The 20,843-nt window shown below is 40.8% G+C and overlaps 2 protein-coding genes across 13 annotated transcripts in view; one reads left to right on the top strand and one right to left on the bottom strand.

The window, feature by feature from the left end:
- Nucleotide 1: 1 nt before the first annotated feature.
- On the bottom strand, nt 2-8,752 carry LOC129591033 (structural maintenance of chromosomes protein 4-like). Of its 4 annotated transcripts, none has more exons than XM_055486544.1 (23): nt 8,037-8,752; nt 6,661-6,781; nt 6,157-6,558; nt 5,762-5,910; nt 5,483-5,674; nt 5,234-5,419; nt 4,928-5,092; nt 4,669-4,796; nt 4,429-4,569; nt 4,204-4,354; nt 3,895-4,116; nt 3,694-3,815; nt 3,400-3,633; nt 3,109-3,321; nt 2,828-3,003; nt 2,312-2,727; nt 2,029-2,186; nt 1,817-1,961; nt 1,548-1,721; nt 1,209-1,397; nt 912-1,144; nt 609-792; nt 2-539 (listed from the first exon to the last, which is right to left on the bottom strand). In XM_055486544.1, exons 2-23 carry the CDS (start codon nt 6,767-6,769, stop codon nt 273-275), a joined length of 4,356 nt encoding a protein of 1,451 aa, XP_055342519.1. In that variant the 5' UTR covers nt 6,770-6,781; nt 8,037-8,752; the 3' UTR covers nt 2-272. The 4 variants fall into 4 exon arrangements, with proteins under 4 accessions (XP_055342519.1, XP_055342499.1, XP_055342529.1 ...); XM_055486524.1 differs by lacking the exon at nt 8,037-8,752 and adding an exon at nt 7,817-7,958 and having other exon boundaries at nt 6,661-6,844; XM_055486554.1 differs by lacking the exon at nt 8,037-8,752 and adding an exon at nt 7,116-7,150.
- LOC129590964 (tyrosine-protein phosphatase Lar-like) overlaps nt 8,364-20,843 on the top strand; it is a 37,586-nt gene continuing 25,106 nt past the window's right edge. For 2 of the 9 annotated variants that reach the window (XM_055486475.1, XM_055486496.1), the window contains exons 1-4: nt 8,680-9,142; nt 9,227-9,292; nt 14,436-14,531; nt 17,670-17,784. In XM_055486475.1, coding sequence (XP_055342450.1) covers nt 17,715-17,784 — 70 coding nt within the window. In that variant the 5' untranslated portion in view covers nt 8,680-9,142; nt 9,227-9,292; nt 14,436-14,531; nt 17,670-17,714. Of the gene's footprint in view, nt 8,560-8,678; nt 9,143-9,226; nt 9,293-14,435; nt 14,532-17,669; nt 17,785-20,843 lie in introns of those variants that run through there. The other 7 variants (XM_055486441.1, XM_055486456.1, XM_055486461.1 and 4 more) reach the window with 7 other exon arrangements.

Genomic DNA, 20,843 nt, shown 5'->3' on the forward strand with positions numbered 1-20,843 from the left:
GACGCATCTCTGCTGTGGGCGGCAGTGGCACGTAGTTTATAATTAAACAACAAGGCACAACTGCAGATCTTTAACTCTGCTGAATACTGTCAATGTAACCAACAAATTCAAATTACGAGCCAACGAAATAAAAACATTGCAAAAGCACGCTGCGTCAGAAGGAACGTCATAAGATGCAAATGTGGACGAAGCTTAAAATGATCGATTGACCGTGAGGGCATGGACCAATGAGGTTTGACTAAGCCCTGCTCCCAATTCGGGACACAATTTCCTTACACATTCGAATTTCGAGGACCTAAAACTGTATGCTGAGAGAATGTTGTGCCCCCGGTGGGCCGCGGACCGCCTTGCGTGCCCTGCGAGAAGATACTTCCGGTGTTGCGTCGCTCGTCCTCTTCACTGTATACATGCTTCTGGGGATCAATGTACATTGACATGCTGTGATTGTCCGGTTTACAAATACCAATCAGGCGGTAAGCTGTCTCGAACATCTGGTTGCGCAATGATACAATTATGAACTGCGCTGACACTGCCCGCTCCTAACAAAAAAAGGTCAACAATCGCGAAGCTGGAAAACTTGTACAATGAACACTGAACAGCATTCATACCTTGACGAAAAATGCAATTACAGATGTATTACGAAAATCAAGAGCAGCATCGATCTCGTCCATAATATAAAACGGAGTCGGCTTGAAATAGTGCAGAGCGAATATCAAAGCCAGGGAACTGATGGTCTTTTCACCGCCCGATAAGTAACCAATATTCTTCCAGGACTTGGTTTTGGGTTTCACCCTAAACGAATTCTCATGAAATAAATGTAGAAAGAGAACAAACAGGACAAATAAACAATTACAGATACTTCTTGTAACTTCTGCAATAATGTTGTTAACCATAATATTTTAATAACTCACATAAATTCCAGTCCTTCCGAAAAAGGATCAAAACGATCAATGGGCTCCAATGATGCATCTCCCCCGAGCGTCAACTGTCGGTATGTAGTTTTCACAATATTTTTAATGATCCGCAAGGCAGTGTTAAATTCGGTAAAGCGGCGGTTTTTCAGTGCCATATAAAATGAGAAGCCGAGTTTTCTTCTTTTTCGAACTTCCTCAACACGATCCATCAGCTGCTTTCTTTTTGTATCCTACAAACCCACCATGTATAACAATTCGAAGCAAATGTAAAGCAGCATGTAAAGCAACACTAACAATATCATAATATTCTTTGAGCTTCGTTAGATCGGGTTTGAGACTGGACATTCTGAACTTCAGCTGACCAATTTCCTCCTCAAAGTCGCGATCCGCTAGTTCCTTTATGGCGGTTTCATTGAGTTTTTCTAAGGCAAGTTTTGCACGCCTATCATCGGACTGCACTTCATGTAATTTTATAGCATCCATCTAAAACACCATCAATTTTATTATTAGCACGAGTATTAAACTGCAAATAGTACTGTAATATACTCGTATATGCACGTACTAATAACTGCTATTGGCCACAGCCTTGTCACTGATAGTGAAATAAAGTTACTAGGTAGTATTGTGGCTTACGTTGCTTTGGATCTTGTGGGCCTCTTTCAGTAAAGCCTTCTGGTCAGCAGCCGCCTTGTCTCGTGCCACTTTGAATTTCTCCATTGCGGTTTTTTCCGCTTCTAACTTTTTGTCCAAAACATCGACCTGAACATTGCTCTTCTGATACTCATTTTTTTTCTGATCGAGCAGCTCCTGTAAGAACAATTAACAGATGTTTAGCATCTCACTAACAGACAAAAAAAGCCAGCAGAAATCGTACTTCTACTGCTAACAATGTAAGGGCTCACCTTGTCAGCTTCTCGTTCTTTCTGTGCAGCTTCGGCGGCAGCAACAGCACCCTTTAATTCTTCACCTAAGGTTTCAATTTCTGCAGTCTTTTTTTCGAGATCTTCGTCGCGTTTACGAAGATTTTGTTCAGCACGCTCCTTGTCACTACAGTGCAACGAAGAGTTGATGAAAACATACCATAACCTTTTATATACCGGGAAATTAGCGTTACCGTCCATGAGAGTGGATTTTGTTCTGTTTGTCCTGTTTCTGCTTTTCCAACTTTTCCAGAGCGCTCTTGGCGTCATCCTGTTTCTTGCGCAGTGGCTTCACTTTGTGTTCGGTTATGCGAGCGATTTCCGTATTCGTGCTCTTTATCTGGTCTTCCACCTTAAATAAACAGAAATTTTCCTCAGACAATGCAGCATTATTTTTTATCACGGACCTAATCCTGTTGGATATATCAGTTGTTCAATAGTTAGTTTATTCACTATTTGTTTGTATTAATTTGATACCTGTTTGAATGCTCCATCCACTTTATCGAAATCAGTTTGCAACTTTTCCAGTGCACGCTGAAAGTCAGCTTGTATTAACGGATCTGGTGTCAGTTTTTTTACAACAGTCTGCTGTTTCTCCAGGCTTTCTTTGCATCGCTTTAATTCTGCGTCATCTATCTTGAGCCGATTCTGCATTGTCCGCAGGCCTTCCTCTCGATTGCGAACGCCAGGCTCAAGTTCGAGCAATTCCGCTTCCGCACGCTCAATATCTCTACGCAATTGTCCTTGGCGGGCTTCTAATGCTTCGCATTCGGTCTGCAAATGTTCCAACTTGGGTCCATTATAGGCATCCCGCACTAGCTGACCCTGAGCGCTGGTTCGAATTCGTCCTCGTAAGATGTCACCCCCACCAGTCATACTACCCGATTTACCGTCTACAAACAATTCGCATTCCATTAAAAAAAACCTGAATAAATCAACTACCTGGATCGTTTTTCAGACAATTAACGTAAACTGCCCTTCGTATCTGCGTACCGACTACTTTCCCGTCCAATGTTATCACGCGAAATTTATCTTTTCCGTAGGCAATTCTGGCGGCTGTGTCGATGTCATCTGCTACTAACGTATTACCCAAAAAATAATAGAAAACGGCTCGATAAGCAGGATCCGCTACTTGGATGAGATCAAAGAGTCGTTGACTACCGGCTGGCCTGTCAAAGATAATCAACGGTATAAAATACGTCCACCAAATGTCGGAAATATATGCACACAAAAAACCAGTACATGTACAACGGCACCAAAACAAAGTAACGTACGCTCGAAACGGTGCGTTCGCGGTGTTGCCTTGTTTTGCGGCAATTTGTTCAAGTGCACAAATACTCGCTCGTCCCAGATTTTGGTACTTGAGGTATTCCAGCAACTGTTTGCCTTGGTCTTTGTCTCCAACAACAATGTGGTTTAGCGGACCGGTATAATTCGTGGATATCGCCGCATCGTATTTTTCATCGATGGTTGCCAGTTCCCCGAGTCTAAGACGATATCAACAAATAAATTACTCGTTATACATATACATTATAACTTATAAGCTTATTCGCAAAACCGCATACCGTCCGACGATGCCTGCTAACTGACCCTGGTCCTGGGCTTGCAGAATACGTTCCAGCATTTTATCGTTGGAAGCCGTTTCAGTCCTCGCCCGTGCTTCTTGCAGCGAATCGCGTTTTTGATTTAGCGAATCTGTTACTTCCGAAAGACTACGCTGGGCTTGCTGAATTCCACTTTTTCTGGCGGCGACGTTCTCTTTTATTGCAGGCAATTGTTGAGTTACGATATCAAATTCTCTGCAACATGTACTACTTTATTTCCCTGCTGAGGTAAGTTACTTACTTCATTGCTCTGACCCAGAAACTTCCGCAATTCTGTGCTCAAGTGCTGCAATTTCTTCGGTGAGTTCTTGCTGGCGCTTTACAGCCCTGTCGTACTGGGCGGTAAATCCATCCTCTTCTACTTTTTTGTCATCGAGCTGAGAAGCAGGACACAAAACATAAAACACGTGCGTCCCCGTCAGAAAACCAATGAAATGTCAACAATAAACGAGTTACCGTTTTTAGCTTTTCATCCCGTTCTGGCCGAATCTTATTCAGCTTCCCTTCCAACTCTTGCTGTTTGTTGTTTAGCTCGGTCAAATGCTGAGGTAACTCTTCCAGCGCCGCCTGCAGTTGTGTGCGAGCTTCTTCCAGAACGTTTTTAGACTCATTAATTTCAACGTCTAATCTTCGAATGTCCGATTCAAGTCTCTCCGGAGCACCATGCAGTTTTTCTAGCTGCAAATCATTGGATTTATAATGAAGATTTCGTGTCGTGTTCATTACATTACTCCAAAATGGGCATGATTATCTTCCAAGCCTCACTTCTTGCTGAAATTTTTCCCGTTCCTTTTCGAGGCGAACGACATTATCTTCCAACGCAGCGAGTTTCGTATGGAGCTTTTCCTTGGCCGTATCGGCATTTTTGACCTTTGTTCCACTAACAGAAGGACCTGATTCCAGTTCTCGAATCATCCTGTCAGGAAATCGTTTTACTATCGTTTTCACTTACAAAGAATCAACGAAACATTGTGAAACAGATATATATACTTTTCTAAGATTTTATGTTCATCCGAAACCGTCTTCAGTTCCACCTCCACGCGTAGATATGCTTCTTCCGCCACTTTGAAATGCTTATCACATTCTTTCACAGCTCCGACGGCTTGTTCATGGTCAGCCATAACTTCCGAACTACAGACAGCGGTAAATGATGGTGAGGTCAGTGCTTCAGACATGTCACATACGAGCCCCACTGCAGACATGTTACACAATGACAAAATTCAAACTTACTGTCGAATCTGCTGCAGCAGATGCTGTCGATGGAAAACCTCATTCTCCGTCAACAGAAAATCTTCGGTTTCTTTCTTCACCTGCTCCAGGCTTGTAAGCGTCTTGCTAAACTGGAACACCTCCACATTCTGCAAGAACAAAATTTTTCACACTGAATTTCCTGAGTCACCGTGGTCCGGTATAAGGTTATACTGCGCCATGCACGCAAATATTTTGATTTAAGAAAGCTGTAATTTATAAAAGTTGCAAAGCTGTTTACTTGTCTCTCTTCCTCTTCCGCCAGATCTTCCACCTTCTGATTCATGACTTTTATAGGATCAATGTACTGATTCGTGCCAACAATGTCTTCGATATACTCCAGCATCTCTTCGTCTTTTTCAGTTTTTCCTTTCGGCTTCATCATCGCTATCTGTTCCACTTCACCCTGTAAGAAAAAGTCCGTTAAAAGCATAATCATTAAATGTCGTCACGTATCATTGCTCTCGAAAGATAAGAGCGAAAATACGATTTACTCGGCAGCAATATGATCACACAATGTGAACAGTGAACTAAAGGATTTCTTCACCTGGAGTATCAGGAAGCGATTGTGGTCAATATCGATGCCGTCATTTCGGAGTCGCATCACAACTTCCTCGCGCTGCCTTCGCACGCCGTCTATATAATACAATGATTTATCCCCTTCTTTATATGCTTCACGAGCGATTGAATACTCAGATCCCGAAACGACTTGATGGGAATACAGATCATTCGCCTAAAGATAAGGTGGTTCCCATAAATTCTGCTTATTAAGCAACAGCGATTAACGATAACTTACGTCAAATATTATTCGAGCAAAATGAACTGTCACGCGGCACATTTTGCAGTCTGGGTATCTGGCGCTCTTGTGGATCAATTCGCTAACTTTACTAGCTCGTAGCCGCTTTGGCTTGTAGCCGAACACAAATAAAAGCGCATCAATGGTGTTGCTTTTGCCGCTTCCATTAGGTCCAATTATGCAAGTAAAACTCTGGATATAAAACAGCTCAGTTATCAGTTCTTCGGTAAAATTTAAAGACAGAAGAAATAACTGGACCACATTATGGAAGATTTATACCCGATGAAACGGCCCGATAGCAATGCGACCAGCATACGATTTGAAATTCTCAAGAACCAACGAAGTAACAACGAAGCGACCGTCGCTTTTGTTAGCATTCATGCGCTGTCGGAATGTGGGAAGCGGCGGAGGCATGGTCACTCCAAATACTAAAACAAGTTGCACATGGCGTACAGAATTTACATGAAAACATTACGCTTACTGATTTCACATGACATAAAACATTACGCATTTAGGTTACATTACGCTTATTTCAAAAACTTCCTATGTAATATGGGGAGGTTGAGCAAAACTTAAATAAAAATAAATCACAACATGTAAAAAACAGTAATTAAATTCAATATTTCAGCTAGGCCTGATCCAGTTGGCTGCAACATACGGAGTATCATACTTACTTCTTTCTGCATTTTCTAGTGCGTCCTCCAGAGGTACAGGCGCGAATTCGTCCACATCCATGGCCTCCGCTTCTAAATCCAATTTGATAGATTCGAAGTCTTCTGCGTCACCGTTCTGCGTTGCGTGGTCTTCTTCGGTGTCCATGCCCAAAGCAGCACAGCTGGCTCGATACGTGCGACGCTGTTTAGGTGTGGCCGTATTGGGCTTTGGCGTAAGACTGACTCGCCCATCGCGTTCGATGCGCTTCGCTACCTCCGGGTCCACTTCCCGGGAAGCGCCATCCACATGCGCTTGGCGATCTTTCAACAGGTTGATGGGCGAGGTTTTGGTTGCAAACCGGGTTTTTGAGATCTTTTCTGGTGTGACAAAACTGCCGTTGGTAGCAGGTGCACACTGCTTTCCTGATGCAAAAAGTATCGCTCAAGTCATGCACGAACAAATTAAAGAATCAAGATAATCAAGATTCTGCATCAGCACTGGAAATGGTGAGTCGAATAACTAACCAGCATTTGGGCTGAGATTCTCTGTGAGTGTGTCCCGGGTGCTTTGACGGGTTTCGTCTTTACGACTAGCATTCCATTCCGAATCACCAGCTGACACAAGTGATTCCATTTTCTGAACTTTCTACAGGCACATTAACAAGTGCGGGATAATTAGGAAGCATTCCATGAAAGCTGAAAATAGCGCCTAAATTCGTAACGTTTCTTCTTTTCAAAAAAAGAAGAAAACGAAATCATCAGTTTTCGTGATAAACTATCGCGCGTAGACAACAAACTGAAACAGCCGTTAGTTCTCAAAACAGTACTTAATAGTAAGTTGGTCCACTTGAATTTACTTGCTAATCTGTACAGGGAAGCACAGCAATAGACCGCACTGTAAATACGTAAAGTTTGACATGCCTATCGCAGGCGCATTCTCAAATTCTCTGTATGGGAGCAAAAGCAATTTCGTCTCTTACAGCAAGCCATAACGACCACTCGTTTTGTGAATTGCCCGCTATAAATTGGCAGAGTTCGTCTCTTCCCGTACGGTTTCCCGAATGTCTATTAGCAAATTAATTCCAATATTTCCATAACTTCCGTTCAGATATTTAGTGTACAGCAAAGTTTAGTGTACTGTACACTGTACAGTAAGACTTTTTACCGCGATTCACTCGCTTTCGGCTACTAAAAAATAGTAGGCTGGTAAGTGGTAATTTGGTAACCGTATGACACGGCCGGTAACGCTCCAGTTGGACCAGTGTGCTTCCAACTTCCGGTGCATGACAAAACAAAAGCCGCGAGAAATACTGGAATACGTAGATATGCTCAAAGGTTCCGAATATCGCAGCTTACTATTTTTGAGAAGCAGAAAGCCAGTCCTGGTAAATGTGGATTAAAGTTCAACTACTTAATAGTCATTTTATAAATTTATGATTATAAAATAATGCATTTGTTGTTTTGCTGTTGTAGTTTGTTTTCTGGCAATTCCGACATAATTTTGACGGATGAAGATGAAACTTCCTGAATCCAGTTTCCCGGAGCCATTGGCTTAGAAGCAGATAGGCAGTGACGTGCTAAAAGGATAGCATAACCCGGAACGGGGAACTGAGTTTGTACGAATATGAAACCGTGTCCGGTTCATCCTTTGGACTTTGGTCAGTCACTATCGTACTCGTACCCATTCTAATACCTTCCGTTGTGATAAATCAGGAGAATATGTTAAAAGCCTGCATATCCCACCCGAAATTCTGGGCAGGAAATAAATGTTAATCATTCTCTCAATAAAAAATAAAATAATGTAATCCGAGACAGTTATTATTGTGGCGTTGGGGTGTCCTTCTTTGCAGTCTGCTGCGGGCTGTTAGCACCTTCGTTTATTAATTACAGCCTCTACTGACTGAGGTTACTCTGGATATTGGAAATACATCCGCCTTATCCTGCTATTTCATCCCATTATGCGTGATTATTTGGTCTGATTGTGTTGACTCTCATCTCCGTAGTTGCGAAATGAGGCTATCCGTGGTCAGAGACGTCGAATTGGCCGGTTTGCAGAGGCTGGGCAATTAAATACGAGCACGACCGGCAACGTGCACATGACATTGCGAATGGCATATCATGGAAAGTAGCACCGCACGGCTCATGGCTGAAAGAGCACGTAAAAGACCTGGCCGTCAGCGTGTAGTCCGATCGATAGTGCAGCTTCCATGTCTCCCACGATTCGGCAGGGAAACAACGTACACACATGCATATTACGCGTTTGATCCAGCTCAAATGGTTCTGTGCACCACTACTGCAGTGAGGAATTCCTTCGTTGTGATTTGTGTAAACTGAATGCTAGTTTGTCCCCACCAGGAATTCTATCCAGAAAATAAAGCCATCAATTCATTGGGCATGGAAAGGTGTCGGTGTTGTGGATTGCAAGTAAGCCCGTATGTCTACTGTATGCATGCATGGCAGTTATGTATATAATATATAGATATACGCGCTCGACGATATAAATGGTCAACTGAAAAGTGTATTATCTCATATCATGGCAGTAAAATGGTGCTGGAAAATCAGAGATAGTAACAATTTTATTTTAATGATATGACATTGAATGTGCATTATGTGCTTACTGTGCAGCACCTCTGTATCTGACTTGAAGGTGTTTTGTAATGCGAGACCAATGATAAAATTGTTTACTGCTGCCTCAGAAATGCATGTGCAGACTTTAATGTACCTCCAAGGCCTTTACTCGTTGAACCGATCGCGCAAGCGGTGATTTTCGGCGACTGTGTGAATTATCTGGCCTGACAGCATGTACGGGTGATATTTCATTTTTAATCTGATAGACACCAAATTATGCATATTTTCAGTTTGACATTGTGTGCTGCATCTTGTTTTCTTAAGCCGCTGGACTAGACGGAGTGTCTGTGGAGCCGATGGACTAACGAGTAACGGCGGCACTTATGTACTCGTATCTGTGGACGGCGTAAGAAACACGGAGGAAATTGTAGTGCAATGTGTGCGCTGGATAGAAATATGAAACTATCAACTCACCCTGATGTGCGATGAACAGAGATCTAATGGTTTATTGAATATTCGATAGGAATCGCTTTCTGCTCCGGATGTGGGTCCATTGATTTACAAATGTTGATAGACCATTATTTTCACGGTAAGTTGTAAATTCCATCCAACTGATTAATTTCCGTCCGTATCATCCTTTTTATTGAGCACGCAGCATGTTGTGCGCAACTGTCGCTTGAATTGTTTAGCAATGTTTGTCAAGAGTGTTTTTGTATCATATTGGCTCTTGATTATCTAGTGCTTGTTGCTCTTTACGAGATATTAACAGGTCAGCTGGAATGGCTGTATCTTGTGCTCGTACGATTAATCGAACGTGTATATACATTATACATACATATTATTTTTGTCCAATTTTCGATTGTTAGCGGCACTTTGTAGAAACGAATATTGTTTCAGTTGGTATTTGGTTCGAATTTCCGTCAGATCCGCAGTGGTATTCGTATATGTTTGAACGACGTTAAATTAGTAAATTGATGCTGCTCATACATCGAGATATTTGTTTACTGACCCTTGCTTTTAGGCTAGTTACAGTCAGGTTTAATCATTTACCTTCGTTTCACCTGGTTGAAATTTGCTGAACCTTATGGTCAGTTATGGATAAGATGTTACATCATTCACCGTAAAAAGTTCTTAATGCTGGATGTGATCGTTTAATACATACTGACAAAAGTCAGACGTTCGGATTATACTGACAAAATGGTGCTATAATTTAAAACATTTTTTCGTAATTGCGAACCATACTAATGCGTATAAATATTTGAGAGAGCACACGCGGTTTGGTATAAAACCGGTTTTTGGCTTTGATAGCATTATCTAGAAAATATATATAGCTATGTAGAAGTATTATTTTTGAGTACATAGTTTAATTTGGAGCTGCTTTAATTTGAAAGAGGTGGGAAATGCTTCAGTTTGCTTCTTTCTTCCTGATTTCTTTCCCTTATAACATATCCGCAACGGGCAACCAATAATTTCATCATTTAACGGAATCATTACAAACTACTTATGTGAGAAAGTTAGTTGATGTGAAATTTCTTACCAATCAAAATATGTGCGCAGTTTATACCGATTTGGTTTGTTACGAACGCAGGCGTAACTGCATAGTTCTTGCCAACCGTTTATAGAGATTTCCCACATCGTTTCGTTGATAAGTAAACATTTGCAGATGCACCGCTCGATTTGCAAACCGTTATGTTACGCTTTTCTTTTTGTCAGACCTTCCAGCGATGCTGCATCGCTACTCGTACGCCTTCGGCTGCATGTTAGCAGTTCCCATATAATACTGTATGAGTAAATAATAACTGTAATTATATATTTCGCGACATGTGATAAGTTTTGATAATGTTGTATTTCAAGGTGAACACTGGGTAATGCAAAAATCTTTAACAAACCGCAAAAATGGCTTGTGTCGCTCTTACGGTTGGGATTTTGAAACAGAGCGCTGGTACTTGCATACGGTTTAATTGGGAAAAAATTTGAATGTTTGTCATTTTCTGCTTGGTCTTTGTTAGTGTGTCCCTGGAGCGAGTGAATTCGGACCGTAGCCTGTAGGTAATTAAGCGGCGAGGAGCTGTATATGCAGTCGTAATCAACTAGTTAGCGATTCAGCACTCGTCGCAGAGGAACCGAATAGTTTTATGTGATAGTGCCGGATCATTTGACGTTCAGCCTAGTAGGCACTGACGAGTCCTAAACATCCGCAGGATAAAATAGGTCGTCGTTGGTGTATTTCTTGATTTACTCCCACACACATACATTTGAATCCCGAAAATGCGCTTGAAAGGCGGGGAATAATTAGGGATGTGCTGTGGCTTTTGTGTTAATTTTGCAGTTTTGCCGATGACAGGGAATAAAACAGCACCAACTCGCAAGACGCCTCAAGTGTGCTTGATGGTTATCGGGCGTCACTTTTTAACAACAGTGATTATGGTTGAAGATGTCTTCTATCGTTTTGTGATTTGCTGAATGATTAATCGTCCCAGCTGACAATGTTGGTTTGTTGTGCTGAGAGGAAATGTTTTCACATTGTCAATTGGAATTGCAGAATGCTAGCGGAAGCTGCAAACATGAAATATACTCGAACAAATTTATGCGCAGAATTTTGTTATTCAAACCGCTACAACTTTATGCGTTTTATGACAGCAACGGCTCCGCAGATCACAACAGGAAAAATTTAGCAGAAACTCGGAATACTCTAGGATCGCGATTTTGGAAGTAGTCTTTACAGCAGTTGTTGCTGTTGCTTGCATAAGTGTCAATGATTTAGATTCTTTTGATCATTCATAATTCTGCGGCACGTACGTACGGATAATTTTGCTTTGAAATCTCACGGGTACATCTGAAATCGTCGCTACCTGTAATTTATCTTATCATTGCGTTGTTTAATAAAATATATGAAAATAAAGTGCACTCATACTGCAGTCTTTGTTACATTACAAGAGTGGTTTATAGACAGTTAATAATAAGAAATTTTTCAGTTTTTTTCACAGTTATCTATTGCTAGTACTTAATCCTACGGAGTAGCGTCACTAGCGTGTGTGCATTAAAATCAAAAACGATCCGGGCCGGGTATTAGGATAAATTGCCATTTTGAGGCCGCAATATCCAACTTAGGTGTTAAGCCTAAAGTTGTTATTGGTATCCCGCTTCGGACGAGTTGAACTACATAATCGTCTATTTAATCCATTTTTAGGCTTGTTAGAATTTGGGTATTTTGTGGGCGCATTAGCTAACCGGCCTGTACCAAAGATGGATACATCGATTTATCCGATTTGCAAAGTGCGTGATTGGCACTGCTGGATGCTATTCAGTAGGTCAGTGCAGGCATGGAGTAACGATTTTTCCTGAACTTGCATCTGGGAGAGAGACGCGGAGTGCGCATTTATATGTGTAGAATTACAGCTGTACAAGTTGTCAGTGAATTTCCTGGTTCCCAGTGGTCCGAAATGGACAATGCATGCTCCTGGTCAGTTGGACGATAGTCATAGTCTGACAGCCTTATGCCACTGTTATTCCTTTATGAAAAGCTTTATCGATTTGTTAAAGGGAAAATACGACAATTAATGTATGAGTGGAGGAAAACGGGCTGGGTGATCATGCCAGTGGCTGATTCTTATATACAGATACGCTGCTACAGGAGGATGCTATAGAGCCGTCAAAGATCCCTTTTGTTATGGCTCATGCATAATCGAGCACGTAATTTCCCGTTTGCGTTCTCAAATGTTGCTGAACTCTGTGCTGTTTCTGTATGCTTATGAAGTCTTTCCTTCGAAGTCCTATCCGCCGCTAAATATTCTTTCCTATTATTTCTGTATCTTCAAAAAAAAAAGTTTATACTCTAAAACGGAAAAACCTGCTGCGCTGTACGCTTATTGGATAAAACCTTTTTGTTGTCGCTTTTCCTGAAAGTTTGGTAATATGGTTCAGTTGTACGGCATTGTATGTACATGTACGAGCAGTGCAACACAAATGGATTTCTTTAGTCTTTAAAGTTTAATGTACCGAAACCTTCTCGTCTTTTATCCCGAATATTTGGTGAATCATGCTTGTTCATGCAAAATTGCCGAATTTTCTAGATTTTGGGCTATATTACGTAAATATATGCGGATAATACGGATAATGCCGTACGTTTAACACAGTACTGAATTTAGTGAACACATGCCAGTTTTTCAGATTTCACTTATAAAACCTCCTTTATCTGTCGATGTACGATTTGTCGTCCAGTGGCTATCGGGGTTTTCTTCGTGAGCATCGGGAACTGATCAGTGGTAGTTCTTCACCTTCCTATTCATGAAGAAGTAACGGGAACAACATTTATTTGAGTATGCAGTAATAAAGTATCGTGCATGGTATTAAGGAAGTTAGAAACTGATGGGTTTTGACCGTTTTGTTTCAACTTAGCTGTTCCTGGACAGCTCTCGGGTAGTCATTGTGGACACATCCGTGTTTGAAACGAGAAACAATGGATGTACCCACGAAAAGGGAGTGTGACAATACGCTGTTTGAAATCTGGGACTTGCAGGCTGAATATATGGCATGGCGACTAGGAAAATTAATTTAGCAACTTTTGAAATACAGCCACTGGTACAGGAGTTAATTAACCGTGGCCATTATTGAGGTTTTAATTTGTTAATTATATTCGTCTGCCCTTGTTGACCCTTGATGTTTATTCCTGTCATACGCCTGATTTTTATTATGAACATGTTTTATAATAATAATTATAACACAACATACATTCCAACGTGCGCACTGTACTACTGGCCTACTGCTCAGTTATTGTTTGTATCACAATATCCCACAGTAAAAGGTTATAATTACACAACTTTGCTCAGATAAGGCTCGTTCAACGCAAAAAAAGGTTGTGATCCAATGCAGCAATAGGTTTGGCTCGCTAATTTTTTAGTTGTATCTTCGCGGTTCCGTGTATGTATTCATGCGCTTCAGCCAGCAAACCAAAAAAGACAACAGTCGAAGAAATTAACAAGAGATCCTTTATTAAAGGCAAAACCACCCAACGTATCGATACCTCATGTAGTGCGGAATCTGCGGATAGCACAGTTATGATATGTCGTGAATCTCAAATTAAACATTGCTATACTTTGCGATGCAGCTGTACTGCTGTACGAGTGTTGCTTCATTTTTTTGCGCAATCGCCAATCAACAAAAGAAAAATGATATAATTGTATTTGCTGAGCGAAGCTCCGCTTAATACAATGTATTACGTTATTTACGTATATGTACGTATAGAACTAATAAAATTGATAATAATATCTATAGAATTTCGCACAAGTACTTGTAGTCTTGTACATCGAAATACTTAGCAGCATGCGTTCGTTATCGGGCTTAATGCAATGCAATACATACATCATTACTTTCAGGTATTTTGTAAAGTTATTTATAATTAAGTATTTCACTATTGTTAATTTTGGTACACGGGCGATGCTTCTATGTAGCGGGTTTCAAAACACGGGGTACTAAGTTCTCGGATGTTAATGAAATACCATAGTACCACTACAGCCAATGTTTTATATGGAAGAAAACCGTAATATGTTGGGCTAACAAGTAAAGTCTAACTGCTTTCTTGATCCGGTTCTCTGCAGTATTAAAACCCAGTTTCCGGTGTTAGAAATCAAGAGTTCGAAAATACTACGACCACAAACGCTTTTTGCACTTGCTCATTGGAAACAGTTTTTAGATTGATACATATTTGACAGTTTTTGGGTTTGCTGTTACAGGGTGATGATGGGAACAAGGATGTAAGCCCCTGCTGTAGCGCTTCCGCATACGGAAACTGAGCTTGATATTGTATGGACGTGATATCTGGACACTCGGTACGTCAAATTGCTTTCCCTTAAATTTCTCGGCAAAGGTGGCATTAGAATTTTGTGGCGTTGCTTATCGTTGTGGTTTACAAACAATTGTTAATGAGTTATAATAGCGCAGTGGCAGTTGAAGACTGCTTTTGTTTAGTTGGATACTGTACTTTACTTCTGTACATAGCTGCAGTGAGTTTGCAGTTCGACAGGGATTTTTTATTTCTCTGCTTTCCTGTAGATAGGTGTTTTAATTCTTCCGTTAAAAACCGAGCATCTTTCAAAGCAAAGTATGAAAGGCTTGATAAAAAAAGCTACGAAATATTACTGCACTATCATGATTAATTTCCATATATCAAACTGTTAAAAAACTAATGTAAAAACATTTTCATGCTGCGTTGCATTTGAATTGCGCACGAGAGAGAGGTAGTATATCCACTCTGCTAAATCTTCCGCTGAGGCATGAGCGATCATTCGGACAAGGTGCTAATATTGCATCCAGCCGGCCTGAGAAATCGGTCAAGTTTGACAATCCAAGCCTCGTGTTGACGTCCTTAAAAACCATGATTTGCTGTACATTTGATGAGGAAACTAGAGAGACTGAGAGGCAGGTCAAGTGGTTTAATGATTTTTTGGAAGACTAAGAAAAATACCATTAGTACTCGTACTCTGAATCCGCCGTCATCCTGCATGCCTCGTGTTTCTGTGGAACGCTTTTTTGCTGCCAGCTGGAGGTAATGCGGCTGCCAGTTGGACCCGATGCTCTACAGCTTACACTGTTGATGGGAGATTCCTGTTCAGCTACCAGAGGCATGCCGGGTGTACTGCATGGCTGCGCTACAGGAGCTTGTTCACGAGTGAAGAGGTCCGCTTCGGCTTTACTTGATGAGTAGAGTGCCCGTGTAATAACAGAATGTAGCGGGACAGACAAAACGCGCTGGTTGCTGACAAGCAGTTATAGAGTATTTCTGGATCACTCAGCTAAATGCTTTTGACTTTGGGACGGAAGCGGTAGTACGGGACCTTTGGAAAGTGCCCTGTCGGGCTGAATCTTCTTACGGCATGACTCTATTGGTCTCAATGGAATCAATCTTAATTAACAATAGATCATACCTGTCCACAAATTTAATCGCCCACTTGTCAGCTGTGTTGTGCGGACCGTAATACGATTGTCGCACTTCAGGAGTTGTTGTCTTCGTATAAGTCATAACCGCTCTTTTTTCTACAGGAAGTGTATTTTATTTCTGTAAAGATGCTAAAAAGTGAATTTAGTTTTAATACACAATATTTAGGACGGAGCTGTCTCTGCAAGGTTAACACGTTTTAAGGTTCATTTTTGCCGTCTTTGTCTTTCAAACCGGAAGCTTTATAAAGGGTTGGCGTACATCCGTCTTAGTTCTTGTAGGCTCATACGGGATACTCACAAATCCGAGTAAAATGCGTATTTTGATATGCAAATGTTGCCATATATGCGGCTTCGAATCTGCTTGGCCTAGAACCTGTCGCAATTCAGCCTAAAAGCAGAAATGAGCGGAAAATGTCTGGATCTGTCAGTGTTAGCCAAATTTAATCTGTTCCTTGCGGTGATAAACTGCATTAGTAAGCGCATGGGAAGGACAGGATAAACATATACATGGTAATATGATCTGCTATTGCGAAGAAGCCTACTGTGTGTGCTTAATGGGCTGTCGACTATATGTGTGTGTCCAGTATATATCGGACTTGATCGTACATCGTTAATCGCTAATTCGAGCAGGAAAAAGGGAATGTGGCTGCCGCGCGTCCTGAATTGGATACAATCGAAATTAGTACCATGCCGCTTTCGTCCCTGAAACGACGGCGTAACCCAGCATGGACGGGCATTGTTAGGCGATTCACTTAAACGTTGCAGTAGTTTCGCAAAATTGGAGAGTCCATATTCCAGTTAATGTAGCATTTTTAAAATGGCACCAAATGGAAAATTAATACAGAAATTCCCTCGTCATGTCCGGTTATCCTGGTTGGATTTTCTCTTGAAGCAGGCAATCTGCCTGTAGATATGAAAGCCCAAATTCTCCGGTTATTTGCGATACGTATGTACAATACAATCCAGTTGTGGTCGAATGTGTGTGTGTCGTTGGCTAAGCCGATCGCTGATGAATGCATTAAAATTTTGGGCTGGAAATCGATCAATTTTGCCTTGTGTTGTGGAGCTTGCCCTATCGTGGTCGGTAGATCAGTCGTCCAATGTATGTGCACAGTCATGTGGCCACTTTGTGGCTCCCATCTTCCAGTGTGGAGATATCCAATGTGCAGCTACAGATCACTACAATTGCTGTCCTGTATCGTTAGTATGCTAGCATAAGCTGGGAATGGCGAAATTTAGCGACAATTTCATCACATAACGCTTAAGTAAAACCTATTGAAAGCCGAGGCTCACTTTGCCGCTTATTCTCTTTTTCGTCATGTCGCCGGCAACGGCGCTGATCGCACCACCGTGGGATATACGCATTCTGGGACAACGGGAATAGAACAAACTAGCTGAGAGTGCGCTTGTTACCTTGTTAACTCTCTCTGTGTGTTTTTCTAAATCGTGTTGGCTTGAACTGAATGTTTTATTCCATTCTTACGTTTGACTTCGTGCGGACGCATCCTATAGTGTCTGTTTTCTTTCCCAAACTTGCACAGTTGCTGGCGGATCGTGTATAAAGCTCCGTGCATATCTATGTTGCCGAACGTCGTCGCGGACATGTGCCTGACTCTTGAAATTATATGGCACCAGTGTCTTCCCATTTTATGAAACGACTTGCGCAGGGTGTAAAAACGTTTTGTACACTGAAACTTTTATTTTACACTGTTTGACCCTCGTGAGCAGCCAATAACCGGAACAGTGTGTATACATTATCCTCCGCGGTGTTCCGGGGATCTGATGCGATTATGGAGCGACGAAGCGCACCATCAGATAATTGTGTCATGACTCGTGTATTCTTCTACGATCACTGGAATTTTGTAGCCATGGCGTTGTATTTTTTGCTGCAGACATAAGTGGTTGGAGACACTGATATTGCAGGAAAAACTGATTTTGTGTTAATTAACTCTGCCACCTTTGCCGAAATCGATCACTTACGGCTGTTCGTATGATGGATATCTTTACGGATGAGTATTAACTTTTTACAGATGTTCTGTGAATAACCTACTGCTACACGTACATCGGTAGATACGATGTTGCGGAGCTTAACACTTCGCCTGATATGCATAATCTACTTTCAAGTACTAACAACGGAAGCTGAAGGTGAGTTTGAGTTCTCAGAGTTGAGCGGGATGGGAATTTGCGGGTTGCCGCAAATACTAATGAAATTGCCTTTCTGCCTATTGTCAAGGCAAAAGTTGCAGTTTCTTTCACTACCAATTTTTATAAATAAAATTAGCGTTCGACTGCTTGAATATATCTATGTTTTACTATGTGTTATTCAGTCAAATTTTCAAAAATTAACAAGAACCTTAAATTTGTCACTGTAAAATCGGTATAAATGGTTTTGTTATAAAAAGCATATTTTGGAATTAGTGAACGCTGCTGCACTGATTGGCATTAAGTGTATTTACGCGCACAGTGCTCACTTGAAAGAGCGATTCAGTTGATGAAGTTAAATGTTTGAATAATCCACCGGATATCGGTCGTTAAAACGACATTTTATCATAGTCAACTAAATAAAATTATTTGCATCTTCTGGAATTCTTCTTATATGCAGCGGGCGCATTTGTGAACTGTGTGTGAGCTTGTCTGGCGGATACATAGGAACATTGTGCGGTTGCCTAAACCTACAAGTGTGTCAGTATTGATTTTATGGTTGTAAAATATATAACGGAAAAGAGTTAGGAAACATGCATGTAACTCAAACCCAGATGTCTGTCGTTCGGAAAATTTATTGCCGGTCGCTTTTAGGAGATGTTCAGTGTTCTTTGATATTTAAGGAAAAACGAAATAATTATGCAGTAAAAAAGTGATTAAACCTTACATTTTCGTGACAAGTGCACAGACAGCTGCGTCTGTATGATGTGACTTTTCCTTACTGTTTCTGCTAAATGGATCTGCGAGAAAGAATTTCGCCATAATCTTAACCAAAATTATCCAAAATACGCAAGCTAAAGGAATTTTTTTAAAATATTAAATCTGTGAAACACTTAAAAACTCGTTTACCTTGCCAGACTGGGAAATCAAGAATATTTTGTAGTGAAAACATGCACATCGTTCTGGACCATCCTTGCTTATTGAATTAACATTCACTTTGCCTTACTGGTTAGTAGACACAATTTGTTCTTCAAATTTTTAAAATAAATACTGATGCTGCGGACTCAGCTTCGAAGCTTAATTTCGCTTCGCTGTGCTCAGTTTTTACAGGTAGCCAGAATGTTTTTTTGTAGAAAGTTAGTAACGAAGTTATTGCAGGTTTGCATTGGTAAAAGGTCCACTTGGAAAAGTTTCTGCAAATGCTTTGCGACTCGTGTCGCTGTTGCGCAACGTCTGGTGTGAACGCACACTGCTAATTGGAACATTAAAGTCCGCCTGGTTTAAGTTTGATTGTGACAAGGGAGAAATATGCCGCTTTGGAACTGGCTTTTTGGAAGGGGTTTTAACAGCTCACTTTTAAAATTATGTTAAATTCCTTGGCTGATATACCCAGTGCACTGTTCTAGAGCTACTTCGCACAGTATATTTTTGTAAAATTTTACATAAAATGTTTTACGATTACATTGCAGAGTACAGAGCTTAAACCGTATATAAAGGGCACAAGTTAAAGCCAGCGAAAACCACCGCGTAAATGTTTCTGCGCAACCCAGTTTTCAAAATTAAACTAAATTAAAATTACAAATTTAATGTCAGATAAATTAGGTCTAAATTTATAATCCAGCTCATTCTTTTTTGGGTGTTGCCTGTTTTTGTGTATCACCTGTAACGCGAAAGCGATTAAGGGATTGCGTGACATGAATCTTCATTCCATTTCGATTAATTTAAACCACTTTTGGTCGTTTACCTTTTTGGCGAGAATAGGGGCACCCTATCGTACCTTTTGTCAGACATTTTAAGTACATACTGACGGAACCGACTTCCGAACACTAACGTATTGGCCGCATTGTTGGTCCCGTGTTGGTGTAACCAATCAACATAATGCATGTGTGTTGCCATGCGGCTCGTGTCTCACACTCACAAACAACAAGCCTGTCGACAGAATCTTTTCTCTTCGGTGTTTTTTAAGATCTGATGAATTTTACTTGTGCATCTTTTTCTGCTGGCTTTAATGTTGTATCTTTATATTTCTAAGGTAATAATCCGAATTTTCAATAGAATTGTATTGGTTTCCAAATAGTATAACCCGTGAAAACTTTGCGTACTCCATGATCAGGAATTTAACGCAGTTGATAAAGAAGAAGCAAGTGTCGGTTACTGATGGGTCTTTCTGAAGGCCACCATCTGATTTACTGTAATTGAATGCTAAAAGTCGGTGGCTGAGATTTTCGATGATTTTTTTGCATGTTGGAGTGTGTAATTAATTTTCGCAGTCTGTTGGGTTAGGCTGATGTTTGAGTACGCAATGGAGAAAGAATTCGAACTGTACTCACGATTGTTCCAGTGATTATATTAAGACGCTGCTCTCCTTGATGTGAAACACACCCCGTGTATAATACCGCTTTAGATTGTTGACAAAATTTCATCTGGAAATACGCAGTAATATCTTTGATCAGTCGCTCGTGAAGTGTTTAATTAACTTAAAGAGTTTTATTATAAAATTTTATCGATTTTAGTCTGTGGTCTTTGTGCCACCCACGACCAAATTTTTTTGAAAATTCGTGATTTTGATCTTATTTGTATGCATTTATACAAGCAGTGCGGACAAGTGCATGACGTTCTGGAAATTTGGTAGCACACTGAGGTCACATTTACCATACATGTTTTCGTTCGATACTGTAGAATAAATTATCTTTCTTCACTGTAGAATAAAATTCTTGATTTGCGCCTTGAATTCTTTGGATAAAATGGTATGCCGTTGCAACTGAAAAGTTGAACAGTTGTGAGCATTTCTTTCCTGTTCTGATTTCGGCAACCGCATCGTGCTCAGTATTGCAATAAAAACATGAAATTTACTAAATTTCATTTGTGTAATCGATAGAGATTACGATCACTTGGATGGCTGTCATCATGTATTTTCTGCTTCACTCATTTCGTTGGCAGCAGGGATTCACAGTATCCACAACTCCAGTGTCTGTGTGACGATTTTTATCGTTCAGTTTTCCTTCTTGTTTTTAATTCGGGACATTCAACTATGCACGCTTTAGCTTATCATTGCGCAAGGC

The sequence above is a fragment of the Paramacrobiotus metropolitanus genome, unplaced genomic scaffold, assembly GCF_019649055.1.
Source record: "Paramacrobiotus metropolitanus isolate TYO unplaced genomic scaffold, Prichtersi_v1.0 Parri_scaffold0000002, whole genome shotgun sequence".
Lineage (NCBI taxonomy): Eukaryota > Metazoa > Tardigrada > Eutardigrada > Parachela > Macrobiotidae > Paramacrobiotus > Paramacrobiotus metropolitanus.